Below are 11,557 nucleotides of genomic sequence, written 5' to 3' on the forward strand. Positions count from 1 at the left end.
GAACTGATAAAGTTACTCATCACATCAAACTTTCAGAAGAAACCTCATTCAAGCACAGAGCAAGACCAATCCATCCTCAAGACATCGACGCTGTACAGAAACATCTTCAGGAACTCCTTGAATCAGGAGTAATCCGGGAATCTGAATCTTCCTTCTCATCACCCATTGTGGTGGTTTGGAAAAAGAACGGCAGTGTTCGACTCTGTATTGATTACAGAAAACTAAATCTACAAACAATAAAAGACGCTTATGCTCTGCCAAAGCTTGAAGACACATTCACAGCACTCTCCGGTTCCAAGTGATTCTCAGTACTTGATCTGAAAAGTGGATATTATCAAATTGAAATGGACGAAGCAGATAAATCGAAAACTGCCTTTGTGTGTCCCTTAGGATTTTGGGAGTTTAATCGCATGCCCCAAGGAGTTACGAATGCACCGAGCACTTTCCAGCGCCTCATGAAGAAATGTATGGGAGACATGAATTTGAAAGAGGTCCTCGTCTTCATCGATGCCATCATTGTGTTTTCCCCAACATTAGAGGAGCATGAAGCCAGGCTGATGAAAGTGTTGAATCGGCTAAAAGAGTTTGGTCTGAAACTGTCCCTTGAAAAGTGTATGTTCTTTCAAACATCCGTCCGCTACTTGGGACATGTTGTCCACTGATGTCTACAACAAGATAAAAACGTGTGAGGTGTGTAAAAAGAAAGGCTTTGCATGGAAAAGCTGCACCTCTTGTAAACATTAGAACCACAAGACCTCTTGAACTTGTCTGCATGAATTATCTGTCGTTAGAACCAGACAGAAGCGGTACTAAGGACATTCTTGTCATCACAGATCACTTTACCAAGTATGCCATTGCTATTCCCACACACAACCAGAAGGCTAGGACAGTAGCCAAATGTCTATGGGAAAACGTTTTCATTCACTAGGAAATTCCAGACAAACTACACAGCGATCAGGGACCGGACTTTGAGTCCAGGACAATAAAGGAACTATGCCAAATCACAGGAATTCATAAAATAAGGACTACACCATACCGCCCAAGAGGAAACCCGGTTGAGCGTTTCAATCGCACACTCTTGAGTATGCTTGGAACCTTGACAGAGTCGGACAAAACGCATTGGAAAGACTTTGTGAAACCCCTTGTACATGCCTACAACTGCACAAAGAATGACGTTACAGGATTCTCGCCATACGAACTCATGTTTGGACGGCAACCACGCCTACCAATTGACTTAGCTTTTGGACTACCTCTTACAAACAAACAACATACATCTCACTCTCAGTATGTCCAATATTTAAAGTCTAATTTGGAGGAAAGTTACAAGATAGCAACTGGAAATGCAGAAAAGATCATTCAGAATAACAAAATAAGATTTGACAAGCATATCATTGCTGCTGATCTTTCCGTTGGAGACCGTGTCCTCGTCAGAAATGTACGTCCGAGAGGAAAACATAAGCTATCAGACAAATGGGAATCTCAAGTGTATGTTGTTACCAAAAGAGCTGGAACATTGCCTGTCTACACAGTCAGACCAGAGAAAAAAAATAGTCCCCAACGTACCTTACATAGAGATCTTCTTCTTCCTTGTGGGTACCTATCTGCCCCAGAAATCCCAATTCCGACACGAATCCGCAAGCCCATAACTCGTTCCAACACAGAACATCTAAAAAATCACGTCGACATTGATGAAGATGAAACCCCAATATACTGGTACAGTGAATTGCCCATCTCTGAGCTTTCAAGATTCACCACCATACTTGACATACCAGCAGATCCCATTAGTTCTCCTTCCAGCACAATACTACCAACTACCAATAGCACAGCCCCTGTTGGTGCAGCAGCAGAGGATGCTGCTCAGAACCTCTCTGAACTGAAAATAACTGGAAAGGAACCAGCAGAAATTCCTGAAGAGGAACAAGCAGACATTGCTGGAGAAGAAAAAGCAGACATTGCAGGAGAAGAAAAAGCAGACATTGCTGAAGAGGAATGGGCCCGTTCCTCTGAAGACGATGACTTGCCAATATCCACTTCAGACAATGTGGATGAACTTCCAAGACGTTCAATTAGGAACAGGAAACCACCAGAACGACTTCGCTACACAAAACTTGGACAACCAGTATTAGACACCTTCCATACACTTTTTCATGGATTGGCTACGGCCTTCACATATGCCTTAACAGACACTGAGTTTCCCTTGCACACATTGCAGCAACCAATTAGCACACAACCAGGTCCATGTTCGAGACGTATGAGATCAGGGGGGGAAAGTGTAACCCAGGTTAAAAACCTTCAATCCTAGCAGGCTCCCGTAGCTCAGTATAAATGGCAGCCAGGTCACTTCCATTTCCTTGGCTGGTCGTTTGTGATGCTGGTTGCTACGTTGATGCTACATGCTACACACAGGGATTCCTCCACGATTCCTAAACAGATTAACGTTTTGTTAACAATTGCTGCAATCAGCGGTGAGTCGAGCACGATGGCTCACACAGTAGCAAGCTCAGACAGCGATGACAGTTTAATTTTGAACGTATCTGAGAGCTCATATGAGGCTGAAGGATCGGTTTATGTTGTATGATATCTGTTAGAAGTTTAGGAATGAGGTGCGTCAATATGGGCGATCATACGGTCATGTAGCCAGTGGTGGAATGGGACTAAAAATCATCCCGGGACTCTCGACCGGCCCACTTCGGTACCGCTAGTAAATTGTCAACGGGGGGAGTGGGGGATGTCAGGGGTGGCGGGTGCTGTAGATAGTAAATGTAAATATGTAAATATTTGTGTCACTGCATCCTGGTAAAATACAAATATAATGTATAATATCTGTGTCTTTGACCTTAGCGCTGCTAGCCACCTATGCCCTGTACTACGAAGCCAGTTCAACAGACCCTGGATATGTTTGAGTAACAAACAAACTAACAACAACAAACTAACACACGAGATCTCGCTAAGCGGTCCTACGACGCTGGTTATCAACTCGGTAAATCAAGCCAGGGTTTCTCTCTCCAGCTGAGAGCGCGTTCACGTCTAAGACACGAGTGGATCTGACTTTAATTACATTTGACTCGAGTGTTTCGTCAACATAATGTGTTGCTTAAAATAATACTTCTGCATACAGTCTGTGACACTGTGAGTGTTGCACGGCCAGATGAGGCTGGAGAAGCTGACTCAGATATGGAAATATATGATATATTATGATATTATATGATCGATGATCTGATTGATGATGTAATATGAATGATAAGTGCGACACGTCGGCGTCTTCTCTGCATACAGCAGTTTAAACTGTATTTCCTTTATCCTGTAATATGACTTGAGAGATTTCAACTCCGCACACTGAGGCGGGCAGCGTCAAACCTGAGCCTCACGCGCCGCCTATGGGGGATGTGCTAGTGACTTATCCGACCGGCCCATCGGGATTCGTCCCGATGACCAGTCCGCCACTGCACCCAGCCCACGTAAACTGTCAACGAGGGGAGCCTCGCTGCGGGGAAACGGTGGACCTCGTGTCCCGATCGGAGTGGGAATAATAATAATAATAATCCGTGCATTTTATCCATTAATTTCCCCAACATTGTGGTAAAAAACCACACGTTTAATCCAAGTTGGTGTACTACAACTACAAAAAGCATCGGTTTGTTTTCTCATCAGGAAATGCAGACCGGCACAAACAAACGATTTTTAATCATCATCCTCACGATCATTTAATGTATCATATGTTCGCCGCATTGACATGAAAGCACTAATACATGTAGTTTCATCCACTTGAGTTTACAACTACAAAAATAATCGATTTGTTTTTATATCACATCCTACGGGAGGAAATTCAGTAGCTCTCACTCCCGATTTGTAATCCTAATGTAATCATCATCTTCACCACGATCATTTATGTTTATGTTCGCCGAATTGACATGAAAGCACTGACACATATGAATATACTGTAGTCAACTTCATTAAAACGTTATTAACGTGCCTAAACTCAGTAATTCACCATTTCTACGCATGACAACACACGTTGTCCGTGTTTGGCTCTCTCGCCGTACAGTGAAGCGTTCCCGCATTGACGTCACTTCCGGCTTCCCCCAAATCTTCAAAATGAGTCGAAGGAATTTCCCCGCGATGTTCGAAATTATTGATATTTAACGGAACGGTATCGCTTTTTCTTTTTTAAACTGACGGTTCGAGATTACTAGTAGCCCAATATTTCATTGCACAACAGTTGTTGGGATGCTGTCACAGACTCTTTAAACAGAGTAATGTTTTGTATAGAAATGGATATAGAAATGTTGTACAACCAGAAATGTATTTATTTTATTTAAGAGATTTATTATACAAGTGATGTAGTTATTTTATTTAAGAGATTTATTATACAAGAGATGTATTTATTTAAGAGATTTATTTTTATTTAAATGCTTAAAGGGGAAGATACTAATTTTTCCTTGTGACCTTTTACAGGTTAGGTTTTTTGTTTGGATATATTCTCTTTTTCCAGGTGCTTGCCGCACCTGATGACCTTTCATGGACCTTGATGTCGAGCTAAGATTCTAAACCTATCCTCCCTGCCACATGGTGAAGTAGGATTAAATGGAAATTAATTAACTTTACCCCGGAAGCTTTTCTTTTGTTGTCTTTTGCCTTTACTGGGCACCTGAAAATAATCGTGTGAATTTGAATGAACTTGTTGATATCTTGAATACAACTATTTTGTAACGCATACCTGGTTTCAGTTTGTATTTTTCACACACATTGAGCTCCATAGTCGTTCCTAGTTCTTCTGAATATCACTCATTTAATTACAGCTAATACACTTGCTACACTTGCATGATTAGGTAGTACCCATAGAGTCCAGTAGAGGGTGGAGCCTGTGAGAGATATAAATGTAACTTTCAACCAGTACATTTTCAAAGGAAACTCCAGTCTTTAATTCAACAAGAAGTCAATGATGTCCAAGTGAATGATGATGACAAACCACCATTTAATAAGAGCAGGGACGGGGTTCATTTTGTACTGTGCATTTAGCTGTCTTTTATCATGTATTATTATATATTTTTTCTTGTTTGTATGTATCTGTCAGTGTGTATATCTTCGTGTGTGTGTGTGTGTGCACAACCGCACACAAACACTAATAGTATTCACAAATCATAATAAACCTTCTAGTTAGGAGGAGAAAATATGTATGAATGCGAGCAGGAGAATGAGAGGAAAAGTGTCTTGAGGAAATGCAATAAACCCACGTCATAATGATGCATATCAGCCTAAAAGGGGAAAAGCGGTATTCTGCTAAAGCTGCACAATAGACTGAACTCTGAGCACTTTATTCCTGAATAGCTGAAATTACCACCTGAAATAAGAGAGACCAGCACATACACCACAAACAAAGGACACATCACTAAAAGACACATTTTGAAGTTTATTTATAAAGCTTTGTTGGGTAAACGCAGCCGCCAGACTTCTCACCCACACTAAATCATGGCACCATATCACCCCGGTCCTCAAAGAACTACACTGGCTTCCCGTTACTCACCGCATCAACTACAAACTCCTGGTCCTTACCTATAAAGCCCTCCACCATCTGGCCCCCCCGTACCTCACTGACCTTCTCATCCCCTACCATCCTCCCCGGACCCTCAGATCCACCTCGGCCGGCCTGCTTTCCACCCTCATTGGCAATCTCCGGAGCTTTGGAGACAGAGCCTTCTCTGTGGCCGCCCCAAAGCTTTGGAACTCCCTCCCCCAAGACCTCCGTGAGTCCGAGTCCCTCACTCTGTTCCAGTCCCGCCTCAAAACCCATCTTTTCACCTCTCTCTATCCGTAAAACACCCCCCCACTCATTTTCGACCTCCTCCTGACTGCCACTGTGTTTTGTTTTGTTGTTTTTGTTGTTTTTCTTAGTCTGCTGTCTACCTGCCCCAGTCTATCTACCCCCCCATCCTCATATTGTAAAGCGTCTTTGGGTACTATAAAAGCGCTATATAAATCCAATATATTATTATTATTATTAAACTCCCGTATTATATCTGCTCTCTGATAACACAGAGAGTTGCAAGCAGCTATTGTCTGAGATTGCATGATGTAGTCTTGTTAGATGTGCCAAGAGCAAGGACTGTCTTCGGTAAGACAGCTTTTATGTGCGCAGCTCCACTTGCTTGGAACAATCTTCAGCAAGAATTGAAACTGAGCAATCTCAATCCTCTGCATGTTTTTAAAGCTAGGCTAAATGAAATGCTCGTTGATACTATGGGCACTTGTAAATGTCTATAACTATGTAAATGTATCCTGTAAATATAATGTATAATGTCCTTTATTGTTTTATATTTCATGTGGAACCTATATGCTGCAGGTCTCCCTTGAAAAAGAGATCTATGATCTCAATGGGACCAATCTGGTTAAATAAAGGTTTGAAATGAAATGAAATGAGAAGTATAAAGCTAAACTAATGCGCTGAGTAATTATTAGCAGACAGCTGCCGCAAACAGCTCCAGTGAATGCACTTATTTATTTCCAGAGCCAAAGAGGCTAATTGGATGAAAGCCATAATTGCTCCTAAGTAATTGTACGAACGGCCTCTGATTTGAAGCTGACATTATTATGTTCTTGGAATTCACTGATATCCTCTTGTCCCGTAAACAATGTTAAAGACAAATTAGCTGTATTTGGGCCTTTTCCCAGTCCTCATGGTGTATGAGGTACTAGTTGTGTGATCTGGGTCATTCCAGAATTGGAGGACAATTTAGACACCAACATTTTAGAAAAATGAACCTTTTATTTTCTAATTTTTTTGTATGTATTTAGGAAAAACAGATAATAAACCATCAAAACAAGTGATTTGTCAAGCTAGGCATCAAATTAATATTTTCCAATGAAGAATTACCCCTGTTACTCTAATTATAGTAATAGGGTTGAAAATCAATGCTAATTTGAGCTTTAACCTCAGGAATTATTGCTAGATGTAGCATGTAATGCTACTTTCAAGGCAAGGACACATTTGGATATCTAATGAAAGAAAGATAACTTTGAAATTAATATGCTTTATTCTGATAATATCAGTAACAGGGTTGAGTGGGTCAGAGTGCCACACTCTTTTAAGACTGAAAAGATTGTAAAAATATGAAAAATAAAAGAGAGGACTTAGTTTTGGTCTACCCATGGCACTAGCACATGGCTTGCTGATGTCACTTCCACTGTGTGAGTTTTATCACTTCCTGTGCCAATCTAAAAAGGTTTGGGTAACAGGGTTGAACGCATGTTGAGGGACACACCTTCTGTGCAAAATTACTGTTATCTAAAATATGTTTATGATTTAACAAATTGATTTTACCATTACAAGAGACATATATCAATAGAATAATACCAAAAAAAGTAAATCAAATCCCTATTTTAAATGTTATATTTGACATGCAAGTTGGTCACCAAGAATCGGGGACAAGAAAAACCACTTTTTCTACAACTTTATATACATTTTGTCTCAATACAAGTATGTTTAACACAACTAGTGCATGTTTTAGCATTTTGGGCATGGATTATTAGATGTTTTATATGGGGGACATGAAATGTCCTCCAATACTCACTTATCATATTTATGCCATCATTTTTCTATGCCATTTTTAAGAGTTTAAACTGATTTCACAAACACCGTAGTAACTTTATGTTAGTAGTATAGGAGCAGGGGTGCTGTCTTTGGCTGTAATTGTGTTAGTTGCTATTAAAAGTTAGGTTTTGGTTTGTTGTTTGGTCCCCTTAATTAGAATAGCAAATAGCTCTAAGTGTAAGAGTCCTCCTTTAGTTACATGTATTTGTTTGTTTAGGTGTTTGGTTTGTTGTTTATTAGATAACTGCTACTTGTATCCCGTATAATTTGAGTTGTTCATTAACTGTTAAGCCCGGAGCCCCCGGGGGCTAAAAACAACAATATTCACGAAACTGTGTCTCAGGGCTTCTTAAAAGAACTTGAATTTTACCAAATCTTATTTATAAAACACATTTAAAAACGATTTTTGGTCGAGCCAAAGTGCTGTACATGTAAGAAAAACACACTACAATAACATATGAAAGACATTTACAACAGAAATATAAAAAGAAAACACAGGGAAATGTCAGGTATCATGCTCAGCTCTGACTAGAAGGCCAGAGAGAGAAGAAGTGTGTCGTCAGTACCAAGTCGAGCTTGGACGTAACACTATACAAATAATACTGTGTGAGACAAAGCTTTATAGCTATGTTACGATAGATTGATATGATTACAAAATAATCTTGTGTAATATTATAGTGATGATATAATATTACTATTATTACTTATATATGCATCGACCCATTATGTTGTATTTTTAAGTTTTTTTTAGTTTCTCTCCAAGTATATTCCACCTTAACGAATGAAATATATTCCTTTTTATCCTCTGTCCAAATTCATTCATTAATAATTATAGTATTGGAAGAATCAGGGACCCATAAATAAGTTAGTCATAACATCCAATAATTGTGCTTTTTCTTCAGTCCTTTAACAATGTTTTTAATCTAATGGTAATGTAGTCTGGAAAATATTCCCCTAATGTTTTATGTGTAACCCATGCAGTGTAAGAAACCATATGACTGATTATTCTTATATCCACATTAAATATTCTGAGATATACGGAAGTATGAGAGTATGGGGGGTCAAGTAAAAATGAGTGGGAAACACTGGCAGGGGGGGTGGGGGGGACAGCAGGAGCCTGACTCCATTATCTCTGAAACACATGTTGTATGACTAGAACCATGTTGAGATGCAGAATATTGATATGCTCTGTCAGTAGAAACAGGATTAGGGTGAAGCTAATTGATAAGACTTGTTTTATGAATTTTTGGAAAAGTGTGGCATAGCATCTGAAACCATCTGGCCTAGATGACGATGTCCTGGACATGACAGTAGTTAGTGATTGTATTTCTATTTCTCCAATAAAACTTTTAAGTTGAAAGAAGTTTCTGTGGAATGACATGGGTTTATGGTCATTCTGCCTATATAGATCTTTAACCTTCTGAACCCCCTTATCTGGCTTCAGAGGTGTTCTTATCTCTGAGAGCCCTCCACATCTCATTACATTCAACTAAATATGGCTATAATAATAATAATAATTATTATTATTATTATTATTATTAGTAGTCTCAACAAATAACCCAATCAATCATCACTATCTTTTAGCTGCCTGCTGGATGTTTCCTCTCTCTGTTCCCTGTGTACTCCTGCCGGCTGCGGGCCTGTTTCCTCTCTCTGTTCCCTGTGTACGCCTGCCAACTGCGGGCCTGTTTCCTCTCTCTGTTCCCTGTGTACGCCTGCCGGCTGCGGGCCTGTTTCCTCTCTCTGTTCCCTGTGTACGCCTGCCGGCTGCAGCCCTGTTTCCTCTCTCTGTTCCCTGTGTACGCCTGCCGGCTGCAGTGCCTGTTTCCTCTCTCTGTTCCCTGTGTACGCCTGCCGGCTGCAGGCATGTTTCCTCTCTCTGTTCCCTGTGTAAGCCTGCCGGCTGCAGGCCTGTTTCCTCTCTCTGTTCAGTGTACTCCTGCCGGCTGCGGGCCTGTTTCCTCTCTCTGTTCCCTGTGTACGCCTGCCGGCTGCAGGCCTGTTTCCTCTCTCTGTTCAGTGTACGCCTGTCGGCTGCGGGCCTGTTTCCTCTCTCTGTTCCCTGTGTACGCCTGCCGGCTGCAGGCCTGTTTCCTCTCTCTGTTCCCTGTGTACGCCTGCCGGCTGCAGGCCTGTTTCCTCTCTCTGTTCCCTGTGTACGCCTGCCGGCTGCAGGCCTGTTTCCTCTCTCTGTTCAGTGTACGCCTGTCGGCTGCGGGCCTGTTTCCTCTCTCTGTTCCCTGTGTACTCCTGCCGGCTGCGGGCCTGTTTCCTCTCTCTGTTCCCTGTGTACGCCTGCCAGCTGCGGGCCTGTTTCCTCTCTCTGTTCCCCGTGTACGCCTGCCGGCTGCAGGCCTGTTTCCTCTCTCTGTTCAGTGTACGCCTGTCGGCTGCGGGCCTGTTTCCTCTCTCTGTTCCCTGTGTACTCCTGCCGGCTGCGGCCCTGTTTCCTCTCTCTGTTCCCTGTGTACGCCTGCCAGCTGCGGGCCTGTTTCCTCTCTCTGTTCCCTGTGTACGCCTGCCGGCTGCAGGCCTGTTTCCTCTCTCTGTTCAGTGTACGCCTGTCGGCTGCGGGCCTGTTTCCTCTCTCTGTTCCCTGTGTACGCCTGCCGGCTGCAGGCCTGTTTCCTCTCTCTGTTCCCTGTGTACGCCTGCCGGCTGCAGGCCTGTTTCCCTCTCTCTGTTCCCTGTGTACGCCTGCCGGCTGCAGGCCTGTTTCCTCTCTCTGTTCAGTGTACGCCTGTCGGCTGCGGGCCTGTTTCCTCTCTCTGTTCCCTGTGTACTCCTGCCGGCTGCAGGCCTGTTTCCTCTCTCTGTTCCCCGTGTACGCCTGCCGGCTGCGGGCCTGTTTCCTCTCTCTGTTCCCTGTGTACGCCTGCCGGCTGCGGGCCTGTTTCCTCTCTCTGTTCCCTGTGTACGCCTGCCGGCTGCGGGCCTGTTTCCTCTCTCTTTTCCCTCGCGCTGCTGAAAGCATGTCAGCTGCGCCCAGTTTCTATTTGTCACTCTGAGCTCCTGCTGAGAGGAAACATGCTGCTTATGATCCATAGCAGGGTCAAAAACCAGTTAATGTTTTACAAAAATGTTACAGTTGTAAATGAATGTTCAGCAATGTGTACTTGCTTTTCCACGGGAAAACCGTACACTACAGGGAGTCAAATGCAAAGGAAGAAAAATGCAAACAGTATTCAAGTAGATGAAAAGACAAGATCAGAGGTGGATGGATAAACATGTTTTAAATAGTTCATAGCCAGTACATGTCACTTATTTTTTATATTTTTAAAGTGATGATTTCGATATAAAAATATCACCCTTATTTCTGAAGAAAAACTAAAATTGGTTGAAAACATCAACAACAAAGCATTGTTCCAAATAAATTAAACACACACTATGTCTTATTTAAAAGCAGAAAAGGTACATAACTATGGAGCCTACATTTACTTTAAGTAAAGGTACTAAACAGTATTTCAATTTCCTGCTACTTTATACTTCTTGTATTGTCACGATTGTCATGTTATGTCACGTTTGTAGTTTTGTCTGTGTTGGTGTTTTTCTTGTCTTTGGGTTTCCTGTTTTATTGTGTAAAGTGTTCACCCCCGTTTCCTGCCTGTCTGTTTCCCTCCCTGATTACCCGATTGTGTTCACCTGTTGTCCTTGGGTTCTCCTCCCCTGCCCAGCTGTGTCTTGTTCTGTGATTACCCTTCTGTGTATTTAGTCTAGTCTTCCCCTGTGTTCCATGTCGGTTCATTGTTTCCCCTCCATGTCATTCCACGGTCTGTGTTCCTTGTGCTGCTCGTTGGTGTTGGATATTTTGGATTCTGCCTTGTTTTGCCACAGCTTTAATTTATTTAATAAAGCTCGCTTTTTCGTTATTCTGCATTTGAGTCCTACCTGCTTCACCCATTCCTACAGAATGAACCGACCAAAAATGGACCCAGCGGATTATGGAAGATTTTGAGTTAGATCTGTTCG

General features: G+C 42.2%; 1 protein-coding gene across 1 annotated transcript; it reads right to left on the reverse strand.

Annotated features, from left to right (window-relative positions):
- Window positions 1-9,782: 9,782 nt before the first annotated feature.
- On the reverse strand, window positions 9,783-10,562 carry LOC139434437 (octapeptide-repeat protein T2-like). Its single transcript, XM_071204735.1, has one exon. It carries the CDS (start codon window positions 10,560-10,562, stop codon window positions 9,783-9,785), a length of 780 nt encoding a protein of 259 aa, XP_071060836.1.
- Between the last annotated feature and the right edge of the window lie 995 nt (window positions 10,563-11,557).

This window comes from Pseudochaenichthys georgianus, chromosome 1 (genome assembly GCF_902827115.2).
Source record: "Pseudochaenichthys georgianus chromosome 1, fPseGeo1.2, whole genome shotgun sequence".
Lineage (NCBI taxonomy): Eukaryota > Metazoa > Chordata > Actinopteri > Perciformes > Channichthyidae > Pseudochaenichthys > Pseudochaenichthys georgianus.